This window comes from Kogia breviceps, chromosome 1 (assembly GCF_026419965.1).
Source record: "Kogia breviceps isolate mKogBre1 chromosome 1, mKogBre1 haplotype 1, whole genome shotgun sequence".
Lineage (NCBI taxonomy): Eukaryota > Metazoa > Chordata > Mammalia > Artiodactyla > Physeteridae > Kogia > Kogia breviceps.
Window position 1 is genome coordinate 175,681,683 of NC_081310.1, and position 27,587 is coordinate 175,709,269.

Below are 27,587 nucleotides of genomic sequence, written 5' to 3' on the forward strand. Positions count from 1 at the left end.
CCCCATTATCACCAGCTCCGCCCACCACTCCCCTGCCTTGCTTCAGCCATTGTAGCTACTTGCCATTCTGTAAATACACCACGACCGTGCATCCTGTCATGCCTTTATCCTTCCTGCATTCTCCATCTGGAATGACCTTCTCCACATTTTTCCAGAATCAATTCAAGTATCTCCATCTCTTCCTTGACAGTTAATTATTTCCTGCTCTTTACCCCTGCAGAAATGTGTGTGTATATAGATATAGATATAGACATAGATATTTTTAATAGTTACTTATTTAGTGTCTGTCACCCCCACTTTCCCTTTATTCAAGATTTTCTGGGAATCCCAAGGAGGGAAGGCCAATTCTGTCTTGGACAGTGAGGAAAGCATTCAGAGGAGAAGATGTTTGATTTGGGTTCTTGAAGAATGAATAGGAGTTTGTCAGCTAGACAAAGGATGATAGACATCTCACACAATTCTAGAACCAGCTCCCAGCTGACAAGTTCTTGTACCTATTTCTAGTATAACCCTTATCTCACTACAAAATGTGCTGCATAAGGATATGTGTATCTCCCCAACCAGACAGTAGGTCCTTGAAGGTAGAAAATGTGCCTTGTTTTCCTTGCAGCGTTCAGCAGAGTGCCTGACATATACTGGGCATCATAAAGACATATTTTGTCCCAGAGTATGAAGGTCTGAAAGTACCAAACCCGTAATTACCTTTCTCCTTGTGTGAGTGCACATGGGCAAAGATCATATTCTTGTCTCTTATCACTGGTTTCAAGTATGGGCCCAGAGATGCTGAAAATACATACTCTATAAATTGTCTGCTGATTTGAATCAAATTGAAGAATTTGCTCACTTGTTAGACATTAAGAGGATCTTATGCAACATTTGGACTTCATTTGAGTATAAAAATTTCACCAATGTGAGCTTTGATTCCCTTCTAGACAACATGCCATGGTTTCAGAATGATGCCTTTGAAATAAATCCTGTTTGAGTAATGTTTCTCTTGGACTCATAAAATCTTTATGGCAATATTTTCTCATCTGATAGACTATGAAAAGGAAGAGAGAGCCAGAACCACTGAGTGGGGAATGCAGTATTTTCTCATATGTGGGTGGCACACTTATTGGAAATAGTTTTTAAATGCAAATACAATACCAACAGCCATTAGCTAAAAAATGCTAGCTCTGTCCAAAGTGCTGAATCTGTGGGTACTCTGATTCATAGTAGGTGGTATGGAAATTATGTATCCATTCAGATAGAAGGTTTGAATGTATTAAAAATCCAGTAATAGCCATACTAAGGATAAGAACACAGATACTGGCAGAAATAAAACACAAATGAACAGCTTAGTGTCCCCAGTTGCAAAAAATAAATAAATAAATAAAAGACAGAGACAGAGAGAGAAAAAATAAGTTGATAAAGCTGAGCTCCCAACCCAGTTATGCAAAGGAGCACTGACTTGGGAGCCATATGCATTCATTCAACACACATTTTTCAAGTGCCTACTATATATTAGGCATTGTACTAACTAAGACACTGAATGAGATAAATCATAATCTTTGGTCTCCACGAGGTCACAATTGGTGCTTGCTCAGCTACTACCCAACTGTTGACCTTGGGCAATTTATTTAACCTTTCAAGGCTCAAAGCTCTCACTTAAAAATTTGGGAAAATAGGATCTCACAAGATTACTGTGCAAATTAACTAACATAATGTTTGCAAAGCACTTTGCCCAGAATTTAACATATCAGAGCTCTCAGTGAATGTTACATGTTAGTATTACGTGTTACATTATGCTATGTTCTTTCTATCCATTATTTCACGTATGCTCTCATTTACTCTGTACCAGTCATGTGGGATAGGTTTTAACAACCACTTTACACAGGTGAGGAAAACGAGGCTCAGAAGAATGGAGTTAGAAGAATTAGTCGCCCAAGTTCATACCGTTGGTCAGTAGTGTGGACAGAACTCAGGGCCAACTCTTTTTCACTCTAAGGCCAATGCTTATAACTATGATGATGCTGATTAGAGCAGGACTTGAAAACAGACCGACTGTCCATATTAACAACCAAGGAAAAAGGCAAATTCTACCCTCATGTGGGCCTGCATTTTTGAAAAGGAAAATTCTGAGAGAGTGGGTGGACCCATGGCCTAGGTGCTTGTGTGAAGTTTAGGTCAGGGACTCTTGTGGGCTGATGGAGAAGGGAAGGATAAATCCTAGCACTCAGGAGAATGGGGCCAAACCCCAGAAACGCCAGAAGGTTTCACCAGGCTCCTAGCCCATGGGAGAACAGCAGTGGAGACCAGAGACTACAGCAGGCCAGTTAGGCAGACAGGCCACAAGTCAGAGGTATGGTTAACTGCAAAGTCTGCAGGGGCTCTGGGGGCTGAGTCCCACAGAACCCATGGCATCTTGGATTGGGGTGGGGAGTATGGGGGAGGAGAATAGACTATTTCCAGAATCCACTTGACTCGAGGACAAGGGCCTCATGATGAATTTTCTGCTAGAGGCTCACTGGCACTGGGACAGGGCAGGTTGGAACAGAATATGTGGCTAAGCAAAGGCGGGCATCACAGAAGCCACTGTCTCACATACTCTCTTTGAACCTCCGGCTGAGATAAATCTGTGATTTGCTCCTGCGTGTCCCACGGAGCGGGGTTGTTGGGGGGCGCAGGGGATGGGGGAGAATGGGACTTCTGAATTAGTGACAACACATTGCTTACCTTGGTGGTAACTGTGTGCTTTTTTTTTGACGGGAGGTGGGGCAAGTACTTATGATTCAGTCCTACAGACTCCACATAACTATATATTCTCTTTGCTTTTCTCCCTGTGGGAGGGCAACATAGGGCTACAAAGCACAATACCCGCCCCCTTTTCCCTCAAAACTGCCCAATAAACAACGAATGCTATTTGAACTCCCTTGATTGAAATGGAAAGGTCACATCTCAGTAGTGTCTTTGGGGCTTGCTTTTCCCATTTGTGACAACACTGGGCTGTCCTGGGGCCTCCCTAAGGTGCCCTTCCAGCCCTGGAATGTATCCTTCCGTGAGTGTCTTTTAAACACAGAGAGTCTGGCCAGTCCTCAGGGAGGTACATGGATCAATGAGGGCTCTGCAATGGATTGTGAGGGCCTCCGCGTCTGCTGCCTTCCACCCCTGCGGCCGCTGTCAGATCAATGTGGGGGGGACCAGATGGCTGTGCTGTGTCATAACAATGGCTTCTTTGCAGGGACTTTTCTCAGTCCTTTTCCTTCAAGCTGTGGAGTCCAAGGGCAGCCGTGCCTCACACCCCAGCACCCTGGGGAGGCCCATGTTGGCTTCTGATAAAGGTCGGCAGGGGTCTCTGGAATGGACCATGGGCGGCTCCCACTCACCTGTGGTACCGGCTGTGGTGTCTCCGTTAGAGAGGAAGTGTGGCTGCTCCCATCTCATGTACCAACGGGACCTGGCCTCGTCTTCCACGGAAGCTGAAGGGAAGGCATGGAGTGTCAGAAAACAATGCGGGAGTTTCAGGTTGTTTCCAGTGCCTTACTTCATGCAGTAATGGCCTCATGGGGATGGCTCCTGGCTTAGGAATCCAAAGGGTTTATTAACTAAATACATGGGACAGAAAGTGCTGGAGAGCAACTCTCTCAGGTGTCATAGTCTACTCCCCTTCTCTCTGATTGTGAAGCGGTACACACAGTCCCCGATGGTCTCTCCCATCCCTGAGTCTGCCTGACCTTCTAGCTTTAGGAGCCAACTGACTGACTCCCAGTTTCCACATCTCTTGCCTTGAATTAGCAACGGAGAGGATCTGGTTGGCTCAGCTCATTAGTCGAGTGGCAACTTCTTGTCCAATCAGCTGATAGCAAGAAGGGGCGTGCTCAACTGGAACAGACGTAGCTGCGGGAAGGAGCCCGCCCCTTCCGCGGCGAGCTGACAAGGGGGCAGCACGGCAGTCCTGAGAAGAGGGCTGGGGCCGGGCACACAAGCCAAGGCGTAGCTTCTACGTGGGTTTCACCGTGCCGGCTTCTCTTCGGTCTCCCTCAGGAGGTAATGGAGAGAACAACTTTTCTCATCTACCTCCTCGAGCAAAACAAAATCAGACCGACTCAGGGCCTGGCACTCTGCGAAGAGAACTTGAGAGCAATTTCCCGGGGCCCTCACCACTACAATGTTGTCTATCTGGCTTTTACAGTCTACAAAGGGAAGCTCTGTAAATACCAGAGATGACTGTCATTACCATGAATCCTCTAAGCAGCTAAGTTCCCCCAATTTGCACAGTTGTAATGCCTTGGGATTTAGAGATATACTTAAGAACAGATGAGCCTCAAGAAGGTCGGTGACAATGATGTGGGTTTGCATGAAACAGCAGAAGGAATGTTGATGGGAGTTCCAGGACTTCATCTCCCTCAAGTGGTGGTGGAACGCGGTCGGAGGCAGGAAGGACCTCGGTTACTGGCGTCCCTGGGCCCAGGAGTCCTTGCCTCCCAGTCTTCCAGAACTGGGGACACAAACTACAAACCTACTCAACCGCTTAGGACTAACCAGAGCTGATTCAGCCTTGGACTGTGACACTGAGGCCATTCTGAGCAGCTGCCTGCTGCTGTGGGATGGGAGGGCCCCGACTGACCACTTCTGACCCCTTTCCTCTCGGGCAACCTTCTTCCCAGACATCAGCCTTGGCACAGGAGGGCTTTGGCTGCAGCACTGAGTCATTCCCCCTGACCCCGCCCCAGTCCCCTTTTAGTTTTTACTCATTTCTCAGTGTTTTTCTCTCTGACTTTACTACTTACTGAAAGGCACAGGAATACCAATAAGGCAATACTATGTTTTATTTGATCTATCCACTGCGGTGAGCTGAATCTATACTATTTGTCGTGCTGAGAGTGTTTTGACCTGCCAAAAGGAAACAAGTGCTCTCCGAACCAGAGCCAAGCGAGCAGCTTAGACCCTTCCATGAGCAAAAGTCTGGGACCAGGGGAGTTCCAGAGCACGCAATCACCATCAAAATGTGACTAGACTCGTTGAGGTTGAAGTCCTTGCAGCAAGGGAGGGGAAGGGGCTGTGACCCAACAGCTACCATGAGGGAGTAGAGTGAGGGTGCTGGAGCCAGCATGCCTGAGTTCTGTTCCTTGATAGCTGTGTGACCTCAGAGAAGTTGCTTAACCATTCTGTACCTCCATCTTCTCTCCTGCAAACCAGGGACTCTAATAGAACCTGCCTCACAGGGCGGCTGTGTTAGATGAGTCTGTACATGTGAGATACTCAGAACAGTGGCTGGCATACAGGAAGTGCTCAGAGGGGACTCTTCTGTCCCCCAGTGTGGCATAGGTGTCTTATACTGTGTCTCTTCCATTTCTTTCTCACAATAACTGTGGGAAACAGACTTTTATATTCCCATCATGCGAAAGAAGAAATTGGATCTGAGATGTTCAGACAATTGCCCAGGGCCGGGTAGCTAGTAAGTGGCAGGGACAGATTTTGAAAGTGGAGATCTCTGGCTCCAAATCCTATGTTCTCTCTATTTCACCATCGTAGCCAGTCCCCTTCACGGTCAGCCTGGCTTCCCATAGTCATACCCTTTCCCTTCCTGTCCCCTGAGTCCCTCAGCACCCACTGCAGTTTCAGTGATGCTGGAATCACAGCACCACTTCTTAGCTTTGGCAACTCTCTGAGCCTCAATTTCTTTATTTCTGTAAACTGGAACAATCACAGGGCCTGCTGGGAAAGGGAACAGCAGCCCCTGAGGACCAGAGACTGGCCTGGTGCTGGGAGCTGGCCTGTACCCCACACCTAGACTTCGGCATGTGAGCGCTCCACGACTGTGATGGATTAAGACAAAAACCAGACTACTTCATAACCACATCTGAACTCGGACACGAACAGGGACATTACCGAAAAACAAAAGGGACTGAACGTCCCCCTCCCTCTTGGCAACATGAGTGACAGCTGCTTCTTTACCAGTTCCTCCAACTTTAGTCTTGCTTCATTCCTCCACCTTCTAGATAAAATTTATTAAGTACGCAATGGTAGAAGTATATTGACTTTCTGACAGCATCCAATCCAGAGCAAAGCTCCGCTTCTTTGAACCTCCCCCAAATCACCTAACACAAACCTAATTCCTACAGTAAGTTCTTTCCAACCTCCTCTTACTGAGATGCCTCACAGTTTCCAGGGCTGTGCATTCTCCCTCATTGCCAGGAGCCAAAAATCCCAGCTTTGTTCAGCTACAGGTGGATTCCCGGTGGTCTTTGGCTGTGGTTTGTGGTTGGAGGTGGCAGGGGCAGGCGGAATTGACACTCCCTTCTGCTGATGCCTGGCGAGCATTAAGTCAGGGCCTGGAACACAGTAAGTGCCCAACACATGCTAGTTATTAGCATTATATGTATTACCAAAAATATCTTCCTCCTTTGGACGGAGCTGGTGTGCACACGTACCTCTCTCTCACCAACCAGCACCTTCTTCTCTGAAATCCGTGCAGACACCCCCTTACGTTTGCCCCTGGCACGGCAGCACGCCCCTTTGCATTTTCTCACAGACCTTTACTCCACACTGCAGACCCCAAGCCCGTAAAAACCTTTATCACCCGTGACATCCGGGTGGAGGACATCCTCCCAGGGTGTTTAGACAGCATAGGGGGGGATGGCAGGAGGGCCAGGTCGGCAGTGGAGTGACCATCAGGTGTCAGCAGGCCCCCTTCTGCTTTCTGGCAGAGCACACGCTGTGCGAATGGACGCTCCCCTCACCCACTCGCCAGAGCCGCGTGGGCCAGAGGAGCCGGGCTGGATTCTTCAGCGCAAATGTACTCGCAGCTGCATCCACCAGGGGCAGCCCCAGGGACCGCAGAGTTCTTTCATGCCCACTGCTGCTAATTGCAGATAATGCATTAAAAATACAGAGCCGCATCTGTTCATTTCAACATGAGTATCGAGGAATTTACAAGGTCTGTAATGACAGGGTGTGAGGGCGGGGAAACGCTTGTTCTGCCTGCGGGCCAGAGGCACAGCTGTGAGCAGAGAGCTGGAGGTGTGATTTTTGGTGCCCAACAAATTCTCTGGGTGACAGCCAAGCCCTTCCTCGGAGGTGCCAAGGGAAAGATCCAGGTATTTCTCCGGAAATGCCAAACACAGAGTGTGTGTCCGGGTGCTCAGGAGGCCTCCTGGCCCAACTCTGCCTGTGTAGAGTTCCCGAGAGAGAGCAGGGAACTGACACTGCCAAGCCCAGGACGGGAGGAGCCTCTCCCGGTTCCATTGCTCATTTTCCAGCACCAAGTGCCTCGCCTAGAGTCTCAGTTCCTCATCTGCAAAATGGGAGTGTTTAAAGTTTCTGCCTCATTGAGTTTATTAGTAAATAAGATCGGTACATGTAAATTGCCTCAAACACTACCAGAAATGGCATAGGTACCTAAATAACAGTTTTCTATTATTATTTTACTGCATGTCAAGCATTGTGTTAGATTTTTAGTTTACCAAGATGAATAAGGCAAGGCACCTGCCCTCCTTCACTAATCAAGACAAACACTAGTTAAGATGTGATATGAACGAGATGGTGATGTGATATGGGAGCACAGAAGAGGGTGGGAGGGTCCAAGAGGGCTTCCTGGAGGAAGGGACACTTGACCTGAGTCTTGTCTGAAAGTGGAAGTTTACCAGACCTAAAAGGTAGGATGAGTTCAGCCTGGAGTAGCATGTGCAAAGGCCCTGAAGAGAGTATAGTGTTTCTGGGAGAAATACTATAGGGCAGGACCTTAGGGTGGGTGTATTAAGTATCTATTCCTGTTTAACAAATCATCCCAAAACTTATCTCACCTTATCTGCGTGTTAGGAATCTGGGTGTGGCTTAGCTGGGTTCTCCAGGCTTAGAGTTTCTCACAGGGCTGCCATCAAGGAGTATTCCAGAGCTGTGATCATCTCAAAGCTCAGCTGGGGAAAAAGATTTGCTCCAAGTTTATTCCCAGGGTGCTTTGAAGGATTTTGAGTTCCTCGGTGCTGTTGACCAGAGGCTACCTCCATTCCTTTCCATAGGGTAGCTTTCAACATGGCTGCTGGCTTCGTCAGAGCGACTCCAAGAGAGAGGAAGACAGGAGTCACAGTCTTTTATAACCTAATCTCAGAAGCTGCAGCCCGTCAGTTTTGCTGTATTCCCTGTGCTGGAAGTCACTAGGTCCAGCCCACACATCAGGGGAGGGGGCTGTACAAGGGTGTGAATGCCAGGAGACAAAGAGTGTTTATTCACTTCTGAAGCTGCCTACCGCCAGCTGCCCTCCGGCCCCCAATAATTCATGTCCTTGCCACACGTGACACACAGTTACCCCTTCCCAAGGCCCCCAAAAGTCTCATCCCGTGAAAGCATCAGCTCAAAGTCCAGAATCTCACCATCTAAATCAAGTTCAAGTGTGGCTGAGGCTCTTGGTGTAGTTCCTTGAGTACAGGTCCTAGAGTACTGTTACTCTGGATCAGTAGCTCTGCAAAACTAGACAGACAAGTTCTCTGTCCCCACGCACCTGACATACAGTGGTAGGATAGGTACAGGGTAATGGCTCTAGACATTCTTACTCAAAGGGGGGGACAATGTGGGGCAGAAAAAAGTCCCTGGTCCACAACAATTCTGAAATCCATCCAGTAATATATTGGAAGTTTCTTGATTAGTATTAAAATCTGGGACTATTTAACTTCACCTTCTGAGTTCTCGGTTTCTCCCTCTGAGTCTTCCTTTTTCTTTTTTCTTTTCTTCAGCCTGCTTCCTGCTGAGAATTTTGGGAGTCCTGTGACCTCTTTTTGTTTTGTACTGTCTCTGTCCTTTTTAGTCCAAGCTGACAGTGTTTCTTCTGATCATAGTTTTCCTCCAAAACTTTGTGGTTCTTCTGTAAATTTCATTGAGAGTCCCTCTCTTACACAAAAGCCACAACCACAGATTTCTTTGAACTAAACTTCTCTACCTTGGGCTTCCGCTAAGAAGGCCAAGGTAAGATGCTCACATGCTTCCCAGAGGCCCTATTGTTTGATCTTGAGGATCTGTGAAGGCCCACCCTAATCTCTTTAAAGGGCCTTTACGTGGCTGAATAATACTACAGTCCTTTGATCTTTCCTAGGTCTTAGCCAAAGGCTGCACAGTCACACCCTCAGCTTTATCTCCAGACCACCTTTTCTCCACACTGCTCAAAGCCATCTCTTAGTTTTAGCGTCCTTTGCTGTCTTGGGAGGCTGAGAACTTTCCAAACTATGAAGCCTGGCTCCTTTTCAACCACCTTTCCCTCAATTTATCTCTCTTCTCACATAAGCGGCAAGAAGAAACCAGCCAGTACCTTCAACCCTTTGCTTGGACACCTCCTCAGCTAGGTCACAAAGTTGATTCGGTGCATGTCCTGCCTTCCGTATTCCTGCAGAAGACATTGTCGCTAAACTTTCTTCCACTGCATAACAAGGATCCCTTTCTTCCAGTTTCCAGTAACATGTTCTTAATTCCTTTTGAGACTTCAGCAGCAGCATCCTCAAAGTCCAGGTTTCTCTAACAAGGTCTTCAGAATACTCCCAGCCTCTACCCACTGCCTGGTTCCAAAGACATTTCACTTTTTTAGATATTTTTCATGGCACTATCCCCCTCTTGATACCAAAATCTGTATTCATTATCTATTTCAGTTTGTAACAGGTTATCCCAAACTTTAGTGCCATGAAACCACGTCTATCACCTTAGTTGCTACGGGTCAGGAAGCAGGTACGGCTTAGCCCGGCCTGTCATAAAGTTGCAATAAAGGCGCCTACTTCCAAGCTTACTCGCGGTTGCTGGCAGGATTCAGGTCCTTGCCAGCTGTTTGAGGGCTTCAGTTCCTTGCTGGGCATTGGCCAGAAGCCACCCTCAATTCCTTGCCATGTGGGCCTCTCTACAGGGTGGCTTTCAACATGTCAGTTTGCTTTGAGCAAGCGAGAAAGAGAGAGAGGCAGAGAGAGTCTTTCATAGCCTAGTCCCTTCCGAAGCAGTGACATCCTATCACTTTGGCCCTATTCTGTGCGTTAGAAGGAAGTCATTAGGTCCAGCCCACACTCAAAGGGAGGAATCACACAAGGGTGTGAATACCAGAAGGCCTGGTTCACTGGGAGCCATTTCAGAAGCTGAGTGTGGGCGACAGTGCAACTTGTGAGGCAGCAGTGGCCTGATTATCCTGTGTCAGACTCCCGTAGTGAGGGGCAACCACTGAAATGTTTCACTGCTGACGGGGAGGAGTCTTCAAACAATGCTCAGCCAGCTGGAGCAGAGAAAGGACTAGAAAGGGAGCAACAAGTAGGGGGCGCTGTTGCAAGGCAACTGTTACAAGGGGATGGCCACGCGGGAATGCGCAGTGCATCACCCACTGCTGGTCCACCCTGAGGTCAAGGCCAGTCTGCAGGGTCCCATGACCCCCTTTTGGCCTTTGGCCAAGCTCTTTCTCCTGCCTGAACTGCCTTTGTGTGTGTTGTTCTCTCCTTCTTTGAACCATCCCTTAGAGACCAGGGCAGGCACCCCCATCCACTGGGCACTTCTTACACATCAGACTTCATTTACAAGGATGTCCCAGACATTTCGTTTATCCTCCAGCACACCCGGAGGGCAGGTATTGTTTGTGGGCGTGTGATTAGAGGTGCATGACAAGACGCAGAGGTGCCAGGGCTTTGTGACGTCACCCTGATGACCTCACCCTGGCCAGGGGCCTGATCCTCAGTCTTATAGGCCCAGAAACAGGACCTTTTTGTCCCCAAACATGCTTCAGTGGAGGCTGAAATCAACTCTAAGATCCCAGTGATGCTGTGTGGCCCAGGTGCTAATCGATTGTTTGCAACTGGGATCGACTTCTCCGTTGGGATTTGAGGGAAGCCCCCCAAATGAATAAACAAACAAACAAACAAACAAATACTCCTTTGTCAAGTTCAGAATCAGTTGGCAGATGAAAGAGAAAGAAAGATGAGGAAACACACTGTGCAGCTGGGATTGGCGGGGGAAGAGCAGGTCAGCCCTTCGTCTCTCTCAACCTCAGTAGGCAGATCAGTGACGCCTCCTCTTCAGAGTAAATGCCAGGGCTGCGTGAGGGAAAAGAACTCCTCCGTGGTCCTGAGACCAGCAGCATCGATACCACCTGGGAACTTTGAGAAATGCAAATTATAGGCCCAACTCCAAGAAGGATTGAATCAAACTCTAGGGGTGGGGCCCAGCATTCTGTATCTTAATAAGGTCTGGGGTGATTCTAATGCAGCCTCAAAGTTGAGAACCACTGGTCTAGTGGGAGCTGCTCCACATGGAAATCTGAGGCCTGGGAAGCAGTGTGCTCCTGGAATATTTTGCCACCCGTGCCTGTCCTTCCCCCCATCTCTGGGGAAACAAATCACACGGAGAGACGTTTCACAGCTTGTGCGTTTGATTTTTAGCTTATAGCTGCTCCCAGGAGGACCAAGTGGAGGCTCCTGATTATCTCCCCTCCAAAAGGGAAGAAGGTCATGGATTTGGTATTTGCTAGCCTTGCCTCTTTCTCTTGCAGACCTGGGAGGCGCTAGCATCCCCTTATTGGCATTGGTAGTCTCTGAAGACTCTAGAATGACCATTGACCAGAAGTGGAAATGGAAGCACATGGATCCCCCTGCAGAAAAGCCTCTTTGGCTCCCATAGCCCTTAGGTTTCAAAATAAACTCCTTGCCAAGGCCTGTCCCTCTCCAACTGCATCTCAGCCACTCACTCACCCCTCCAGTCATTCTAGCCTCCCTCTGTCTAATATGCCAAGCTCACTCCTGCCTCAGGATCTTTGCACTTGCTGTCCTTCTACTTGAACAACTCTCCCCTAAGGCCTTGGCAGGCCTGGCTCCTTCTTGTCCTTTAAATCAAAACCCAAATCTCATCTTCTCTGACCACCCATTTAAAGCGCCCTCAACCCCACTTGTCATTGTCTATCTCATTAGCCTGGTTTACTTTCTTCAGAGCACTTGACACTATCAAAAAATGACCTGGTGTGTTTATTTGTTGACTTGTTTATTTATCAGAGATCAGGGGCCTCGCTGCCTCCCTGGCACTAGAACAGTTCCTGGTACGTTGCAGGCTTAAGATTGACATGAATATTTGCTGAATAAATGAACACAGGAAAAGGCTCTGGGAGAGAAGGGTCAGGGTGGAGTGATTCAGGCATTAAGACAGCCATGGGCCCAGAGACTCAGCCTCCTTCTTCCCGAAGGCAGGGGCCCCTGAGCTCAGCCCAGTGGGTCTGCGTGGAATGCTGGTACCACACCAGGTTTTCTGCCCGCTTTTCCTCTCACCCATTATCTTAGACCCAGGCTCCTCCTACTTCTCCTCCTCCTCCCCTCCTTCCCCCTTCACTGTCATTCCATTACTGTCATTAGAAGCCAGCAGATTCACAACCTCCTGTCGGCTTTTTCATAAAGGACTGTTAATAGAGTTAGTTTTCAGCGGGGGCGCTGCAAACTGTTGTCAAAACTCTGACTTAGCCACCCACATCCATGTAATTAAACACAGAGGAAACCAGAAAAGAGTGGCATGAGGGCTGGGGTCCAGCTGTGTGTGGGCCCTCTTCCCAGAGGGGACTGTCATGTAACACACAGCCTCTGCGCACCAAGAGCCAGGCTGGAAACAAGACAGCCTCACTGGACCACTGCAGAGTACAAGTCAGAATCTAATTAGCACTGGGGGGCATCCGCCACTTTCCAGAGGTTGGTAGCAAAGGAAAAGAAATTAAATAGGTGGGGTAGAGGCTGGAGGGAGAAAGAAAGTTAAAGATGGTTTATTTTAAGATGACAAGGAAGCTGGCAGTTATTGAGTACTGTATTAGTTATCTATTGCCGTGTAGCCAATTACCACAAACTTGTTGGCTTAAAACAACACACGTCCGTTATCTCACCATTTCTCTGGGTCAGAATCTGGTAACAGCTTAGCTGGGTCCACCACTTGAGGTCTCACAAGGCTGCGATCAAGGTGTCAACCAGGGCTGAGTTCTCATCTGGAGGCTCAGCTGGGGAAGGATACATACACTTCCCAACCCGTGTGGTTGCTGCAGCACTTAGTTTCTTGTGTTTGTAGGACTGAGAGCTTCGGTTTTTTCCTGGCTATTGGTCTGAGGCACTTTCAACTCCTAGAGATTCCCCACAGTTCCTTGCCACGTGGGCTTCCCCAGCTTGGCCACTTACTTCATCAAGCCAGCAGGAAGAATCTCTATAGAGCAAATCCACCAGCAAGATAGAGTTTTATATACCATGGTGTAATCACAGAGGAAATCACGTCCCATCTCCCCTGCCCTATTCCGTTTGTTAAAGGCAAGTCACGGGGACTTCTCTGGTGGTCCAGTGGTTAAGACTCCATGCTTCCACTACAGGGGGCGCAGTTTCGATCCCTGGTCGGGGAACTAAGATCCCGCATGCCATGTGGCATGGCCAAAAAAGGAAAAAGAAAAGGGAAGTCACAGGTTCTGCCCACATTTAATGGGAGGGGTGTCGTACCAGGGTGTGAACACCAGGAGGGGGAAATCATAGGAGAGCTGCCCTAGAGGGTCAACCACAGTACCTTTTATGTGCTAAGGACCATGCCAAATGCTTTTGCGTGCGTTACATCATTTAATCACTAAAACAACCTGAGGGGCAGGCATCATATCATCCCCTTTGCACAGATGAGAAACCCGAGACAGAGGAACGAGAACTTACTTGCCCAAGGTCCTGCCAGTGATCAGAACCACTTGTGTCAGGAGAGCAAGCTTACAGGCTGGAGAGTCAGCATCTTTCCAGTGAGGGGCAAGGGCCTGAGGTTGTTGGGGAAGAGGTGATGAGAGGGTTCTAGCTACGAGGCGTGAGACCAGGAGGGAAGATGGCTGTGGTTCACGTTGAGAAAGAAGAAAACTGACAGTGCTTTGTTTGATGATCTCTATATTCTCAATGAAGCAGGAAATGAGGGTGTCTCCTGAGAGATTGGAGGTTGGTCTGGAGGGGAAGCAGAGCCAAGTTGGAACAGCCCCTGGGGGGGATGGGAGAGGGGGAGCAGGAACCTGGCCAGCATGGGTACAAGGTTGCCGAGGAGCATAAAGCTGCTTCCTCCATGAAGACTTCAGCAGTTGCTTTGTTAGGTGGTACTCGCTCCCACCCCCAGCTCTTTGTGCAGTCTACACTCTCCTCAGGACTTGTAGGGCTGTGGTTTATGCCCGTGTCCATCCCTCTCGTCAGGGCAGGAACCTAACTATAGACCGCGTTGGGCCTCCTGGTACCCAACACAGGGTCTGACGCATGGGAGCCCTTCGTAAATGGCCGGATTCCAGACCCTGAATTTCTAAATCACTCCACTGTATTACCTCTCACCCCCTAAAGGCTGACCCAGTTCTAAAAGGCTATTCAAAAATATGTATTTTTATTTTTGTTCCAAAAGTAAAATTTGAAACAACAGCGGGCTACAGAGATGCAGATCCCTCATGGAATAGGGGTTTAGAACTGGAATTAAGGAAGTCTTTGAATGCAGACCATGGTAACAAAAAAATTTTGTATTTTGGCCCAGTCTCCGATATCAGAAGTCAAGAGCCATTTCAAAATATTCCATATCAATCTAGATTGGGATGAAACGTTGCCCACAGTGTATTATTGCCTGAAAAATACAGTTAGAGTAGATGGAACAGTCCCATTTGTATCAAATGACAAGTTTTGACTCATTTTAAGTGACAGAAGACCAAACTCAAACTATCTTAGACAAAATCCAAAACGTGTGGGCTGATCCTCAATGAAAAGTCCAGGATGCCAAAAGGACTAACATTTTGGCCTGAGAATGAGGCACATGGCTGCCAACAGCCCCCGGGGCTGCATCCTCCCCTAGGATTCCTTACACAAGTCCTGAGATCTACTCTGATTGGACCGACTTGGGTCACATGACCGTCACTGAGCCAATCACTGTAGCCAGGGGGAGTCCATCTGATCCAGCCTTGGTCAGGATGGAGTCGGTGTGCTGTGAGCAGGAGAAAAGGAATGGATGCCGCGGTGGTGGTACAGGCAACAAATGTCCACTCTGTGTGTTGCGCTTACGTCCACAGAAAAATGACAGGGGAGATGCTCACCAAAATGTCGAGGAAAGGGTTCTCTCCAAGTTATAGTACTTGGGGCAGAGTCAGATGCCTCTTTTTGTAAAATCAGCCCCATGCTTCATCCTAATGACTAGACTAGGGACCACCACTGGAGTCTCATCCTGACCCACTAATAGTATGTAAGCCTTGCTGGAGGACCAGTTCTGGAATCCCTGGAGACACCGAGTTCCCTAAGGCCCACCTCAACTCCAGTTTCCCAGCCTCTGCTGAGGCCTGAATTGGGAGCCTGACCTGGACTCCAGGCCTTTTGCCCTCCTGGCCAGGAGGGTGGCAGGGCTGGCGTTTGCTCACTTCACTCTGAGTAGGGTCCTCCACCCTGGAGAACCACTTGGGACCAGGATGCTCCCCCCCCCAGGACTCCTAGCTTCTTTACACCTGGAGATTCCCACCCCACCCTGCCTGCCCAAGCCAAGCCCGGTAAGTACAGACCACACACTCTTCAGACTCTTGTGCCAAAGCCAGCCCCTCCTGGGATCAGTTTCCAAACCCTGACCTCAGCTCCACCATGCCACTCACTTGTCGCCCAAAGTGGCAGCCATGGCCCCTCTAACGCTACACACAAGACCAGGGACAAGCAGTACTGTAGAATGGCATTTTATTTCTAATTGGATCCGTCAGCTGTGTCTGACTCAGTTTGTTTGAACCCTCTGCGCTGCTTCTTAGCCGACCCCTGGAGGCTCTCCTTCCTGGCTTTACGGTAGATGTCCAGTTCCTCTTGGTACTTCGCTCTCAGGAAAGCTGCCCTTTGTTCATAGGGCTGCTTTTCGTTATCTGTCATTGCTGACCACATCTTCCCCGAGGCCTTTGCCACCTGCACTACCGACCAGTTTGGATTCTCCCACTTGAGATGGGCATAGTGGTCTTGGCAAAAGAGTAGGAAGGACGATGGAGGTCGTCTGGGTGCGTGGGGGTCCCTCTTTCTCTTCTTCTTCTTCTTCCTGCCAAGGTAATTCATCATCTCTTCCTGGTATCGGGCTTTGTCAAGCTTAGCCAGGGCTTCATATTTGGCCTTTTCGTGCTTTGAGATAGACCTCCATTTTTCCGAACACTTTCTGGAGAACTCTGTAAAGCCAAGGTAGGTATTTGGCTGCTCCTCCTTGAACTTGTTTCTGTAATTCAGCAAAAAGTGGACGTAAGAAGAGACATTTGCCTTGGGCTTTAGCTGGACTTCTTTTCCCATGTTCATAAGGTCACTTTATTTTCTGGATCTAGTAACTCAGACAGCAGAGACTTTCGTCCACCACACTCCAGGAGTAATTAGAAGGTGCTCTGCTGGCAGTGACTGTTTCTCTCTGTAAGAGCTGCAGGCAGGGGTCTGCCTTTTCAGTGGTGGTGGCATTGTTTGGGTCAGAGGAGATTGTGACATCACTCACAAGCTGGCCACTCCAGGCCAGTGCTGGTGGCATTTGCATACAGGTGCTCTTATTGGTTGGCTACTTGGCGGTCAAATTTTGCTTCTCCTGAAAGATAATGGTTCATCCAGAGAAGGCTCTGGAGCAGTAACCCCCTGGAATGTTTCTCCTTGGTTTCCTGGAGGCAATGGGCTTTGCTTAGTTGGGGAGCTTTCCATCCCTCAGAGGTAGTAACAAGCCACGGGGTCTGCCTTCCCCGCCGTATGATTGTCAAGATGCCGCCTCATCCCTTCCAAAGACAGGTTGGAAATAATGAACACGAGGAGGTGGATGGCTCCAGAGCTGTCATGATAAAATGTGAAGTCTTTCTGTTTGCCTTGAATAGTGCCAGCTCATCCTGTACAAAGAGTTTAGTAGTAACTCTAAAAATAATCAGGTATGACAGCTGTGACTCGGTTCCTGTCAGGACAAAGTTGTCTAATTTAAAACCCAAGCACTTGGCCTATATGTCTGAACTCTTCATTTCTCTGAGGCAATTGGGGGTGGGGTGGAGGCTGGGGAAGAAGGGAGGAGAACCTTAAGATTTTACTAATTACGCCTGAGTCCATGAAAATGAGGCAGAATGCTTGGCCTATCAGGAGGCCCCCCTGCCTTTATCCCAGGGGTCCCCGTTTCTTGGGGCTAGAGTACAAAGCTCTAGCAGCTACACTCAAACTAGTCGGCCTCTGGCTTTTTGAGAAAAAAGTTGCAAATATTCCGTCAGTCTTCCAACTGGAGGGAAAAAAAAAAAGAAGTGTCATTTATTGACCTTCGGACATTGCGAAGTACTTGCTTACCTGGTTATGGAGTTGATACCACTCAGTGGTTGATGACAGAGCCAAGTTTACAGAACTGGAACACTGACCCTCATTAACATAAAATTAACCTGTTTAAGGTAAAACAGCCACTAACAGGTTGGATCTGGATTTGACCCGATTTGCCTGACTGGAGCCTCTGCTACCTCTCACCTGCACAGAACTGCTGCCTGGGGGGCCTAGGGTCCAGGTGCATGGCCTCAGCAGCTGAGCTGAGTCTGATGCTGAAACTTGCCTGAGGCTAGACCACATTTTGAATTTTGGCCAAGGCCATTTCCAGGGCTCCACAACCGATTTCACCTTGCATCTTACATAAAAGAAAGATGGATATTGACTAGAGTCTCCAATCCTGAATTCTAGTCCCAGCTTTTGCCACAAGGCGGCTGGGCTACCCAAGCCAGTCCATTCCTTCCTGTAAGCCTATGATGTTTCATCTATGAAATCAGTGATGTGGAATCAGTGTTCCACTGGCCAGGAAAGACCCTCCCGGTGACATGCTGTAGTTCTGTGGCTGGACTGAGGACCCCGTGAGATACCAGATCCCAGCTCAGGGAGTCCGGGCCAGTGGTGGGGGCAGAGAGGTCTGGCCAGCGGGAACAGTTTAATCTGGGGACACTTCTCAGCCTAGGGAGCTTTTTGCCACTCGGGTTCTTTGTCCCACGGTGGCCAGAGGTTGGCTCGTCTGTCTGCTGGACTTGAGCTGGGCTGCCACGATGAATGAGACACAGCTCCTTCCTGAGGTAGAAGGCTGGGTTGTGAGGAAGAACTTGCCTATAACATCCATACGTGATAATCAGCTTCAGCTCAGACTCACAAAACACCCAGCAGCTTCTCTGTGCCTCTGTTCACAACCTTCTGCCCCCCTCTCAGGATGGTAACATCCAGGAACATTAACTCCATGATAACCATCTGGAGCCTAGCAGATCTAGGAAGAGAAGACAGTTAAGGTGAAAGCGATGACAGTGCTTTGGTGTTGGGGCCACGTTCCCGACTTGGCGGGGTGAAGCAGGGTACCCTTTGTCTAGCGGAGCTGCGGGAGAAGTAAATACACCAGCCTTTCTAAATCGATGCTGTGTGTGCTGGCATCTGAGGTTTGCTCCTTTCCATCCTTCCCCAGCCTGCTCCCTGTCCTGGGAAGCTGACGCATATGGACCACATCAGTGGCTCCTGTGCTCTCCGGCTTCCACTTCAGTTTGACCAGTGGGGACCCCAACAGGAGATCAGGGAGGGAGGGGGGTGAGGTCAAGGCAGTTACTCTTCTGGCTCCCTCCCCGTGGGATTGCCGGGAGCTGGCTTCCCATCCCCAGACTGAAAGCCCCATCTCCTCTTAAGGCATCTTCTCGAAATGACTCTCCTTCCAGGTTCCCTCTCCTTGTCCCCCCTGCTGAGGGTGGTAAGAGCTCCACCTTTACTAGCCTCTGAGGATTCAGCTCTCCTTTGTGGCTTTCCAACACCTTGCCCATCCCTTTGTAAATAGCCTCTTTGTTAAACACTCCTCAAATTATTCTAATTTGAGTGGCCATCTGGTTCCTGCTGGGACCCTGACCAGTGTGCTGTGTTTCTAACCTTCCACCGTGAACAGCAGAGGTGGATAAATAAAGCAAGTGTGGGCATCCATCCAAAGTAGAAGGATATCGAGCTCCTGGAGGCCTGAGTGCTGGGCAGTCACACAGCCCAGAGGGGCCTGCAGGGGCCAGTGTGCCTGCCGGGCGGTGGCAGGACCAGGCCACGTGGCTTAGGAAGAAGTGTCTAATGTCCTTTGAACCATGAGATGACCTCCAGGCAGGGGTGCTGCTCTGGAGGTCCAGGTAGTAAATAGTGCAGGCTTTGTGGGCCATGCATTTTCTGTTGCAAGTTCTCAGCTCTGCCATCGTAGCTCAAGAGACAACACGTAAACGAACGAGTAGCTGTGCCCTAGTAAAACTTCACAAACACAGGTGTTGGCTTGGGGCTCGTAAGCCTGCCCACCCCAGTCTAGAGATGTGAGCTCAGTATTTGCAAACTTTTGGATTGCAGTCTACAATAGGAAATGTATTTTACACCGTGACCCATTTATGCATGTGCACACTTCATAATAATAATCTATACAATGCCTAATGTGTGCTTCTGTTCTAAGCACTTCACCCGTATCAGCTCATCTAATCCTCATGACAGCCCTGTGTGTGGGGTGCGAGTCAGGGCGTGCAACTTTTATCTCCATTGTAAAGATAAGGTCTCTGAGCACATAAAGTTTTCAGAAACAGAAGTTTTACGAAACTATACCTACTATGTGTGTGACGTACTCTTTCTTCTCCATTCTATGCTGTTATAGTCTCCTCTACTTTATTTTTTTCTTTAAAATGCACCCCACGGTCTGATCTTATGACCTGAGAATGGGTCACAATCCATGGGTGGATTTGGAAAACACTGTTTAGACAAGCTGGGATGGAACCCCCACCTCGGAGGTGGTGAGAGCCTCTTTCTCGGCAGCGATAACACCAACTGAACAAGCGACATCCTTATAGTGGAGGAAGGGGGCAGATACCACTGTAACCAAGGGATCAAAGCAAAGACTATCGGTGATAGGCCATGCTGATGTCACACACCCCCTTTGATGATGCGATAATAAGAGCATTTCACCCAGTGGTATTCTTCCCCCAAATCCATAACCCTGGTCTAATCGTGAGAAAATATTAGACCAACCCAAATTAAAGGTCAGTCTACAAAATACTTGACCAGTACAAAAGTCTCAAGGTCTTGAGAAAACAAGGAAAGCCTGAGAAGCCAACAGACTGGAGGAGACTCTGTAGACACGATGGCCCCATGCAAGAGAAATGCTGGACTGGATCCTTGAGCAAAAAGGGGCCCTAGTGGGAAACCTGGAGAGATGCGATAAAGTCTTCCATTGAGCCAATATTAATGTACCAGTGTGGTTTCTTAGTTTTGCTACATGGATCCTGGTTATGTAAGATGCTAATATTAAGGGAAGCTAGGGGAGGGGTATACAGGAAATTTCTGTACTGTCTTTGCAATTCCATGCTCATTTCAAAATAAGTTTTTTTTTTTTAATCTCCCCAGCTGATGGGAATGTGTACCCAGGATGGAGGCACCCCACTCTCAATCCTTCTCCGGGAATCCTAGGGCAAATTTTATCCTCAATTGTAGCAGCATATGCTCCTGGCATATCATCTGGCACAGTGTTTCTCAAGTTTGGGGGCAAGCATCAAATCTGGGGACATTTTTTAAAATCCCAGGCCATAACAACAACAACATGAGCTGCAAAAGTACGTGGCAGGGGCACGTGAGACATGCTGTGACGCTCTCTCCATCCCCCTGCTGCCCTTTCTCCTTTAGGGTGGGAATCAGTGCTGCACTTGCCCTCTGAGCAAGGCATCTGTGGCAGGTAGAATAATGGCTCCACGAAGATGTCCACATCCTAGGCCCCAAGGCCCATGAATGTGTTACCTTACATGGCAAAAGGAACTTCGCAGATATGCTTATGTTAAGGATTTGGGGATGGGAAGATTATCCTGGACTATCGGAGTGGGTCTGTAATCACATGGGTCTGTATCAGAGAAAGGCAGGAGTTTCAGAGTTAGAGATGGAGACGTGATGACAGATGCAGAGGCTCAGCGTCAGAGAGAGATTTGAAGATGCTACACGGTTGCCTTTGAAGATACAGAAAGAGACCACAGGCCGAGAAATGAAGGTAACCACTAGAAGCCGGGAAAGGCAAGCCAACGGATTCACCCCTAGAGTCTCCGGAGAGAGTGCAGCCCCACAGACACCTTGACCTTGGCGCAGTGATACCCATTTTGGACTTCTGACCTCCAGAACTGTCAGATAATTCATCTGTGTTGTTTTAAGCCACTAAATTTGCAGTAATTTGCGAAAGCAGCAATAAGAAATGAACACAGTATCCTTCTCATCTAACTGACGGTCTGTAACTCTTCCTGTGCTGTTCCTAACCCCTGCTTGTGTTAACAAAGATGAGAAATGTATGCCGCCGCTTAATGGATTCGTTGAGGGAGTAGGGAGAATGATCTAGCCAATTTTACACACTTCACTCTCTCGCTGACTCATTAAGTCACTAATTCGCTCACTGGTTTACCAGTTAATTCACTCTTTTATTCTTTCAGTTCATTCACTCACTCACTCATCACTCACGTGCACACATGTGTGCTCGCGCACACACACACGCATTTCAACCAGTAGCTGAGCTGCTGGAGCATTGCGGCGGCTGCTTTAATGGCCATCGATAAGCAGTGTTGGAGGGAATGGATATGTCTCAGGATTGGTGGTGGTAGGAGGCATCTGAAATTTCCTGGAAGCCAGACCGGTGGGGAAGACATGGTCATAAGCAGATCTAGGCTCTTTGGCATGGACCTCATGCCAAGAACTGTTACTCAATCAGATGTGACCATGATAGTTTAATAAAAATGATGAGAATGCTCTAGGTAGATCACCTCCAGAAGCCGAGAGAGAGAGAGATTAATTTGTCCAGGGCAAATGAGAAACGCTGGATTGGATCCTGGAACAAAAAGTGGGCAACGTTAGCAGAAAAACTGGGGAAATGTGAATAGAGTCTTCCATTGAGCTAACAGTACAGTACCAATGTTGATTTCTTAGTTTTGATACATGGACCACGGTCATGTAAGATGCTAATATTCGGGGAAGCTGGGGGAGGGGTATACAGGAAATTTCTGTACTGTCTTTGCAACTCTGCTCTCATTTCACAGCAATGAGTGGCAGACCCAGGCCTCAAACGCAGGTTGGTTTGACTCCAAAGTCCATCTGTTTAACCTCTACTGAGTGTCTAGGAACTCCCTTGGGGCCAAGGAGAAGGGGAAGCTGGCAAGGAACAAGGCCAAATACTGCAGGAGGAGAGCAGGTTGAGAGACAGGTGTCTAAATCTCAACACTTACGGGGTTCTGGGGAGACTTTTCCATCTGGGTTGATCCTGATTCCAGATGCATCTGGTGACGTTATCCCCAGGTCATAGGATGCCCCGAGTTCAGCATGCAGACTGACCTGGACGGCCCACTGAACCCCTCGGCAGGTACACACAGAGCCTGGGTCCACACTCATGGGCAGAGGCTAGCCAAAGCCAAGTACGGGGTCAGCACCTAGCCCAGTGGGCTAGTGAACAGGGGGACAGGAAATGGGACAGATGATCAGGTGTAAGAATAGGGTCAGCGGGGGACCAGGCATACGTGTTTACCTTTGGCAGGTTGTGGCAGAGGGGGAGAGGATGTGAGCTAGAACAAGACCACCTCTGAGGAGATAACCCCCACAGCCAGCTGTGGGTACCCCTCACGGGCCTTGACATAGCCCCTCCCTGACACCACAGATTAGGAAGAGTGGCCCCTGATCTTTCTGTCCAAACCCGTGCCTCTTTCAACCACAGTGGACATCTTTTATCTGCCTGGCACCCCTCCCTTCTTTCGAGCCCATTCCTTCTTTGGGAGAACTGTCCCCAAAACCAGTCATGGAGTTCTAGTAGGGGCCCATGCCCTTGGCCCTAGTAGTGGACACAACCCCAGCTAGACTAATCAGAGGCTCCCAGTGAGCTTTTCCTAATTGAACCCAAGGGAAGAGAGCTTCGTTTTCTCTCTGGAGGTGAAGCTGGGAGAGTGAATCAGGGAGCTGCTAAGTATGGCCACAGCCCCAGCCTCTAGCAGCACCATCTGCAGTACCGAGGATGAAGCCAGAGACAGAGCACAGCACAGACAGACCCAGAGACAGGGGCCTGTGGCATCTGGGTCTTGTCATCCCTGGGGCCAGCTACATTGGGACTCTGGCAGCAGATAATTTCTTCTCTACTCCATGCCGATTTAATCAGGATTTCCACCACTTGAAACCACGAATATAAGACGTTCACTTAGATGTGCTGGGGGTGAGTGATATAAGACAGGAACTCTCCCCTCCCCCATTTCCAAGTCTTCCTTCCTGTCTCTTTCCTCTCCCCTCTGCTTGTGTTTGCTCCACCATATTAATGGCTGGGTCTCTGGTGGGGTGTTCAGGTAGTGCACAGACAGCACTGGCACGTGGTGGGCCCTCCATAACAGCGAATGCTTCTTGAGCACTTGCTATGGGCCAAGCCCTGTACTCTGAGCTTGTAAACCCATTAGCTCACGTAAACCTCCTAGAGTTCTATGAGGTGCTTGCTGTTGTCATCCATATTAAATACATGGGGAGACCGAGGTGCAGAGCAGGTCAGTTACCTGCCCAAAGTTAGTTAGTTAGGTGATGCAGTTACCTGCATCACCTTGAATCATCACAGTCCCACTATGAGACGCACACTGGGAAAAGAGAGGCTCAGAGAGGGAAAGCAACCTCCCCAGGTCACAGAGCCCATAGTTGTGGAGGCAAGAGGGGAATCCGGCTCCATCCGACTCCAGGATAGCTTCCTCACTGACTTTAGCAACCCCGATCCCCGAGACGGTTTAGCCCATCCATTCTCCAGCCGCCTGGGAGGTTCAGTGCCTCAGCCAGGGCTTCAGAGCTGCTGAACCGTCAGGCGGGGCTGGCTAGCTGCCTCCTGGAGAGGGAGAGGGAATGTTGAGGATGCTCAAGCTCAGAATGGCAGTCGAGTGGCAGGCAAAGGCTGGTGTGGGAGGCTCCCCGATAAGCCATCTGCAAACATTTCCTCTGGATGAGAAGTATTATCCAAACTTAATCCCCAGAGGTCTCTGCAAGGCAGACATTGCCACCCTCCCTGGAATGGGGGCAGGTCCCTTCTCTGATTCCTGTTCCAGTGACAGGAGGAAGCTGGGCAAGGCTGAGTAAGCACGAGCCAGCGGAGGCCAGGCCGGGGCTGCCTGAGGGTGGGAAGGAAGGTGGCTGCCAAGTGTGCTGGCTATGCTGGGTGCCACGGAGTGCCCTGCCCTTTCACCCCTGCACTGTGCTCTCACCAGAGTGGAGGCGGGCATCCTTATTTCCCCAGGGAAATGAGGCCACACTAGTCTGGGGTCTCCTTAATCCCTGTGTTCTCCGGAGGCTAGGGTTCAAGGCACTGATAAGATTCCATCTCCTCTCTTCTCAGACCTAAGCAAGGGAGTAAAATAGTTCACACTTGTGAGATACCTACTGTGTCAGGCACAGCCCTGGATACGTTATATGCAAGAGCACAGAATCCCATTGCACAGATGAAGAAACCAAGGCTCAGAGAATTAGAGCACATGCCCACATTTCACAGCTAGTTAACAGTCAAGCCCGGATTCAAATACAGGGCTGTCTGATTTTAGAGACCTGGCCTTTAACCCTGACTTTCTTAAACCTATTGCCTCTGTAGGGGAACAACACAGGTGATGAACCAGACAGGTGGTGTCTCCACCTAGACAGAGACCTGAGCCAGTAAGGGAAGAGGGTCCAAATAGCGTGTGAGTGCACCTTGGTCACGAGACTCCTAAGGCCAGCACCCTGTTCCTGGGTGAAGCCTGGTGGGGCTAGGCTTTGACACCTTCAGGCATGGGGACCATCATGTCTGCGGGCTGGATCTCAGGTCTAACCTATGGCAACAGAGACTCGGGCTGGGGGCAGGGAATGGCCAGCTATTGCCCAGCAGCTGGTCAAGGACCAGACTGCTCTTAGATTCTGTCCCAGTCAGACTGGAGCGGGACCTGGAAGAGGATGGATCTTATAAGAGTGATGGGGTGGGGGACAGGAACAGAGGTGGGAGAGATGATGCTGGGACACCCTTTTCCCAAATATCCCCTGGGAGAGCTGGGCCTGTGAGGCCTTCTGTCAATCACGGTGCGTGCACGGTCCCGTTAGCTGATTGGCCCAGCTTGGGTCACATGGCCACCCCACTCCATTCAGCTGTGGCCTAGTGTCACGGGGCTGCCCCTTCCCAGAGCTGTGTGTCAAGGGAGGGATACTGATCTTCAGAGGCTTCTAGCACTCAGAAAAGAGTAGAACTGCCTGATAGTTAGACCTGGAGACAGAAGAGGAGAGAGCTGGGCCCCCTGAAAGGCTGTGGGGAAACCACCACAAGCCCCCTTGCCCAGAGCTCGGCCCCCAGCGCCAGCGCCAGCGCCAGCGCCTATCTCCAGACCCAACCCCATTCACTTCAGCATCATGGGCACAGTCTCCCCACAGAGGCAGGGACACCCCTCACCCAGCAGCCGTGCCCGGTGCGCAGCTGAGCTGGGAATGGAAGGAAGCAACACCCCAAGCCACTCCGCAGACCTTCCCGCGGTGTCGCCCCCAACTCACAGCCCCAGGACATCGTGATAACACTCTCATTCCAACGGCAAATGCAGCCAGCGGCTCTGTCCCTTGTCCCTCAGCCCTCCTGGGCTCAGACACACGCCCTCCGGGGAGCAGTGCGTCTGGAGGGCAAGCATGTCCCCGATGTTGTTGGTGTGGGTTCCCTGGAGTTCACAATTAGCCGAGCAGGGAAGAACGATCTTAATTTGTTGAGTTTATTGAGTTGCTTCTGGGACAGAGGGAACATTTGCCCACGTTGATTACCTGACTCCACCGTTGCTGCACTGGGGCCACGTCACCACGAGAAGAATCTCCCCCAGAAGGTGCCAGCAGCTGCCCAGAGCAGGGAGAGCACAGTGAGGGCTGAGGGCCCAAGGGGCTGGGGCAGCATGTTTTCACGGGAGACCAAGATGAAACCCCGCGTGGCCTCCGAGCGCCTCCCCGCTGTCCCCGGGTTTCCCTGCTCACCTGCCTTTTCCTCTGCTTTCCCCACGTTATGTCCTCTGCTTCCTCCCGCAGGACCTCATTCATCCGTTCATTTATTTAAGCGTTCCTTCTTCCCGTGAGCAGTATTTCTCGAGCCTTTCCCATGAGTCAGGCACTCACAAGGTACTGAGGGGAGAACCGAACAAGAAAGGAACAGCTCCTGTCTTCAGGGAGCTCGCGGTTTGTGACGAGACAAAGCACTGGGATAGACCAAGTGTAAGGACTCTTTGCAAGAGAAAAGGAGGTACCAGGGAGAAGCCCACCTGTCTTCCAGGAGCCAGTGCCTGTGAGACGACACAGGATGGATGAAAAGGAGGTCTCTAGAGGAAGGGTGGGGTGGGTCAAAGTGGACAGGGAGAGTTTGGCTGGGAGGTGAGTTCTTTCTTTAGAAACATTCAGAACGCACCTTGACTGACCATGTGTCCAGAATGCTGGAGCTGGGATTCGTGCATAGCCAGGCAGCAGACCTGGAAAGCCTCTGAAATTCTCAAATATGATGTTAAGACTGGCTGTTTCCCACTCTTCTGATCTCAAAGGGGATAGCATTAGAAAAGATGCCCCACTGTTGAAAGCAAGAAACTGTCATTTGCATGTTCGCTCATTCATTCATTCATTCACAAAGCATGTGTCATAAAAGTACTTTAAGCATCTCCCCCCCCCCACGCAGCTCACTGGAGTAGCTGGCACTCCGAGGCTTGATGGATCTTCCTGCCCGAGGCCCCGTGGCACTCAGCGCTGGCTGCCTGCGGGCCATCTCCCTCCCCCACCCCCAATGCCTGTGCACTCTGTGCTCCCACCAGCTGAGCCTTGCACTTTCTGAGAATCGGATGGGTTCGTGGCCAACTCTGTCGATGCCAGTCATACTTGTTATTATAATTACGTGACTTATTAACCATCACATAAACTGATGAAATATGAGTGTGAAAGGAAGTATAGTTGCATCTCTGGAAACTAAATTGCATGCTTTGGCATGGTTCCATGAAGGAGACGCTCTAAAAAGAATTGCTTCCTAAATATCAGGTGTGAGTGAGTGAGCGAATGGCATGCCACTGAGCTGTTTCCCTCTGGGCGGGGCCCAGGTCTGTCTCGCCCAGTGCTGCATCCCCAGTGCCTAGCACAATGCTTGGCACATCGCAGGTGCTCCATAATCGTCTGTTGACCGGAGGAGCTGTGGCCGAATTGGAAATGGTGCGCGATGCATTATCGGTGGAGTGTATGCAAGATAGACAATGCAGAGAAGAAACCCACGGTCAAAGGAAAGACCTTGCTCCTGAGTTACACGGACTGGCAAAAAGAAAACATGTCCCTCCAAGTGTTTGTACATTATAATGAAGTGTGTAAGCTGTGAGTGTACTGTTTTATCATTCCCCACTTAGAAATCCTTTTTTACCAACCGACGGCATCATGGGCAGGGCTTCTACGTTTGGCGTCAGTAAACTCTGTAAAGGGCAAGGTAAAGATTTTCAGCTTTGCAGGTTATACTTACTGTCACAACTACTCAGCTCTTGCCTTTGTAACCTGAAAGCAGACAATATGTAAATGAATGAGCACGGTGGTGACCCAGTGAAACGTTACTGACAGAAGACACAGCCCACTGTGGTTTGCCAAGCCCGGTTGTATGGAACTGATTTGTTCTGTGTGCCAGGC

At 49.6% G+C, this 27,587-nt stretch overlaps 2 protein-coding genes across 2 annotated transcripts in view; one reads left to right on the top strand and one right to left on the bottom strand.

The window, feature by feature from the left end:
- CSMD2 (CUB and Sushi multiple domains 2) overlaps positions 1-27,587 on the top strand; it is a 655,429-nt gene that overhangs the window by 279,009 nt on the left and 348,833 nt on the right. The window lies entirely within an intron of this gene.
- On the bottom strand, positions 15,660-16,486 carry HMGB4 (high mobility group box 4). The gene has a single exon (XM_059071277.2). The coding sequence runs from the start codon at positions 16,242-16,244 to the stop codon at positions 15,660-15,662; it is 585 nt and encodes a 194-aa protein (XP_058927260.1). The 5' UTR covers positions 16,245-16,486.

What these genes read in the sequence shown, in the direction of transcription:
- HMGB4 (XM_059071277.2), bottom strand. Translation starts at nt 16,244, where the DNA reads ATGAACATGGGAAAAGAAGTCCAGCTAAAGCCCAAGGCAAATGTCTCT.